The sequence below is a fragment of the Dermacentor variabilis genome, chromosome 11 (assembly GCF_050947875.1).
Source record: "Dermacentor variabilis isolate Ectoservices chromosome 11, ASM5094787v1, whole genome shotgun sequence".
Classification (NCBI taxonomy): domain Eukaryota; kingdom Metazoa; phylum Arthropoda; class Arachnida; order Ixodida; family Ixodidae; genus Dermacentor; species Dermacentor variabilis.
The window spans coordinates 68,876,881-68,880,950 of NC_134578.1; the positions used below are offsets into that span (position 1 = coordinate 68,876,881).

Here is a 4,070-nt window from a genome sequence, read left to right on the forward strand (position 1 = left end):
CCCTGGTCTGATCTTCGTACATCTTGTACCATAAAACTAACCCTTCGCCATACCTTTCTGAAATATTATATGATGATGATGATGATGATGATGATTTAATAGTCCCCCCATTGGGACAGGGCGGTGATAAATAGTCACCTAGCTTGCTTGCGTTACTCAGGTATGCTATACATGCTTTTCATTCTAGCATTTTTGTATACATTTCTTTAATCTTTCTCCTCTTCCTCAAAACGCATATATGTATATGCTTGTAACGTATCCGGTCGTATCAACCTCTTCCCTTCTTTTTTCCACCAATATTCTAAACGACTGCCTATTGTTTATCTCGACTGCTAACCGGTTGATGCGCCCGCCCACTTTAAATTCAAGAGCTCATGGGAGATGTACGTTACCTACGTTCGTAACGACGTGTCTGGCGACACTAACGGAAACAAGTCGCGTTAAATTGTTCTCAAGATTTATCATTGATAAGAACATACTACATTCATGTTACGTGCCTTCTACACAAAGGTGCCTGTATGTGCAGAGTGCAAGGTGTATGTTTATGCAGAGTGCAATTTCAGTCAATGGATAGCAGGAACAGCAGGCGGAGTCCGTATATGTGGCAAGAAGACGGCAGTGCTCCGTCTCGAACGCCAGGTCACCATGCCCTGCACTTGTCCTTGGGGTTCATCTTTGACCCCTCAGCGCATGCGAAAACGCTCGCGAACGCGTCCGATTGGCGAAGCGCGAAATTACACTCCGCACGCCTCGACAGCGGAGCGTCGCAAAGCTGGAGGCAAGCGGCCAGGAAGAACAAGTGGGCGCTGGAGAAGTCCTCGAGGCCCAGCAGGTGGCCTCCGCTGCCGCTGGTCTCGACAGAGGGCGCCCTTCGCAGCGCCCGCCAGGCGGCCTCGATGCCGATGGCGCGTCGCAGCCACGGGTCCTGCTTGTGCGAGCACAGCGCCGACGCGTAGTGGCTGCGCTTGTCCAGGCTGTCCAGGAGAGCAGTAGGGAGGCCTTCGGCGAGCAGCGTCGCGTACAACGAGCCCGCGCCACCGAATACCATGCCAGGTGGTAGTCCTGGATGCAGGTGTGAAGAATGGCTGTGCTTTAAAACAACACTGCAGTCTTCCCTCGACATGGCTCGATGACCTCGATGAGTCGCTTGATATTTCGTTGTAACGCGCACCTCGACCACACGATGCTTTTAAGACTTAGCAAAGTTCATTCGCCTGTTGTCTTATAATACATTTGGTTGGATCCTACCACACTCCTACTCGAATCGTAACAATACGGAGCCAGAAAAAGAAAAAACGTGCCGTAGTTGAATGCTCAGCCACTCGCCAAAGCAATGGGACGCTGAAAGAAGAAAAGGTTCAACGCTTCATCACTCCTTAACAATCAAGGTGTGCAGGCGCCGAGACACCCACCGGTTAAATAAAAAAACAAAATATATAAATTCTGGGATTTGATGTGCAAAAACTATTACGCGACTATGAAGCACGCCACAGCGGAGGGCTCCGGATTAATTTTCACTACTTTTGATTAATTAACGTACAAATGGTACACGAGCGTTTTTGCATTCTGTTCCTATCGGAATGCCGCCACCGCGGTGGACATCATACCAGAGGACCCGAGCTCCGCAGCGCAACGTCATAGCTACTAGGCTACAGGGGAGGGGGGGGATCATCAGCTACCGTCGTGGCAGACTGCTAGGCAACAACGGAAGGCTCTGAACTGGTGAAAGAACCACTCTGAAAGAACCAGGTGAATGTGCTCCGAGCACTCGATTTCGTCTAGCCGAATGTACCGCTCGCCGCTACAGCGTTTTGGTGAGCTCTAGAACAACCAACCGCATGTGTACCACTAGTCTTTTTCGGCCCCTGATGTAAGGCTATTAGTGCGTAAGCAAGACAGCCCACAGTCATGGACGTAATATGTCACTCACCTCTTTCAAATCAGTCGCGGTAGTTTGCGGACTTATTTAAGGAGGTCATGCGTGTTAAGTGTGCTAATTGCTTATTGGGAGAATCAGTCGTTAGATGACAGTTTAGCCGGTGTGCAGTTGGTGATAGGCGACTTTGAAAGTATGGCGCATGTAGTTTGAGTATGACAGTGACAACATATTTGCCTAGCAATAACTTCTACCGCCGTCAGTTCCAACTTGTGACCATAGAATCCGTGGGCTGCCTCACTTTCTTAACTTAATTATGGCACGCACCAATAACTTGCGGATTCTTCGATTTGATCTTGTTAGGGTGTCCAAGACGCTTTTCAACAAAGCGCGACGAAAGGCGCCGTCCAACAATCATTCCAAAAGTGTCGAGCGCTCGCACCTATAAAAGAGGATAATTTCCTGCTAATTTCGGGTCTATTACTGGCGTAATCTTCCATGCCTGCTTCTCGCTTAGTTTGGTACTGCGAGTTCCATCTAGGGATGACTGCACTAGGTTTCAGAAGGAAGACTTGCGAAGGGCCCACAACCCGAATAAACATCAGGACCTAGAATGTGTAAAAAAGCGGAACGAAAGGAGACGAAAAAAAAAGGCTAAGCTGCAGCGTTCGTGTTTTCTTTCTCCCTCCATTCATCACACTTTTTTTTTGATGTCAAGGGCTTAATCGGTAACCGCAGATCAATTTTGGGTTTGTGGGGTCAGATTATCTAGCTACCGATTTCTCCCCACTTCCGTCAAAAGGCGTTTTGAAGTCTTTCAATGCATATAGGACCGCTAAAAAGATGCTAAATGAAGCTTTGAGCGAAAAAGATGCACCAACTTACCCTATAGCTCTGCACGTAGTCGTGTTTATGCGTAATTATCGCATAAAGGTCAAAATTAAACCCCAAATCCGCGCGTTCGAACAGCGCGCGCCTATAAAAGCGACCGGAAGTGTGGTTTACTTAAGGAAAACACGGGCCGATGCCGGAAGCAGTGTAGCCTAAAAATGTGAGTCCATCCTAAAGATATATTCGTTTGTTTGCTTGTGCTGTGCCCAAAGTGAAACCGCAGGTAGTGCAGTCTGAACTGACGTAATGCTGCACTAATGCGCCCAATAAGACCTTGTGTTTTTACGAAGTCAACCCCGGCTGACTAGCCTTTTTTGTACGTATAAACGAAACGTTAGACATATTTTGTTGTGCTCGCATAGTCTATTATTCGGGCACAAAAAGAAAAACATCTCTGCGCCGAATAAGCTTTCTACCTAAAACAGCGGCAACTGAGGCACCATGTTTTCTACATTTCACGGTTTCATATCACAGCTTTCTACGGTTATGACTATGTGAAACGAGCAGCTTGACAGACTCCTTTTTATGGAGACAATGGACCTCGGGAGAGAAGTAGGTGCCTGTCTCACCTGGCCCGTAGATGGGAGGGAACATGATCCACATGGGCAAAACTACAGCAGCGTCTCCGCCCTCGTAACGATGGTGCCAGGCAAATGGTCTGAAGCTGAACGGTCCCATCGGTGAGCCACCGGCGAGAGCTGCTGTCTTGGCCAAGCTGGCAATTGCGGGAGCCAGTGTAAGCCAGTTGTCCAAGAACGACGAGGAATTAGGCGGCGCTGGCATGGGGCCGTAGGATCGTTCCAGCTGCAGCCTGGACGCCGTCTTGGGCCACAGCGAGAGCGTGACGTTGTGCGTCGGATCTACGTCAGCGTCGTGACTCAGGCTGAGGGCGCTCGTTGAAGCTCGCATCATTTGGGAAAAGCTCTTGGCCACAGAATCCAAGATGCCGCTTACCTGCGACGTTAGCAGCCGTTTCAGTGTTTCATCCGAGAGAAACGGCACTTGCATTGGAGGTGCAAATAACATATTTTGAGACCGAATCGAATAGGAATCGAATGTGCCACAACTCAATGAATTCGAATGGTATTTCGAATATACCTTCCGAGTAATGTTTGAATAATGAACTGCCCTGATCACAATAGATCTTCACATCGAAGTACATTCACAAGGTTAGTAACTTTCTGTTATTACATTGCGCGTTGTGAAGGCTCGCTTATTAAAAGCCCAAATGTAGTATTATTAACAAAAAGCTATTAATTGGCACAGTCCGCATTCATCGTTGAGTGCGAGTGATAGCGGTTTA

The 4,070-nt window shown here is 48.2% G+C and overlaps 1 protein-coding gene across 1 annotated transcript; it reads right to left on the minus strand.

Moving 5' to 3' along the window:
* Nucleotides 1–516: 516 nt before the first annotated feature.
* On the minus strand, nt 517–3,713 carry LOC142564557 (uncharacterized). The gene is made up of 2 exons (XM_075675598.1): nt 3,337–3,713; nt 517–1,062 (listed from the first exon to the last, which is right to left on the minus strand). The coding sequence occupies exons 1-2, from the start codon at nt 3,677–3,679 to the stop codon at nt 641–643; spliced, it is 765 nt and encodes a 254-aa protein (XP_075531713.1). The 5' UTR covers nt 3,680–3,713; the 3' UTR covers nt 517–640.
* Between the last annotated feature and the right edge of the window lie 357 nt (nt 3,714–4,070).

Excerpts from the sequence above, each read along its gene's own strand:
- LOC142564557 (XM_075675598.1), bottom strand. The coding sequence starts at position 3,679 with ATGATGCGAGCTTCAACGAGCGCCCTCAGCCTGAGTCACGACGCTGAC. Across the intron at positions 1,063-3,336 it reads CCCTCCCATCTACGGGCCAG|GACTACCACCTGGCATGGTA; the intron begins GTGAGACAGGCA and ends ACCTGCATCCAG.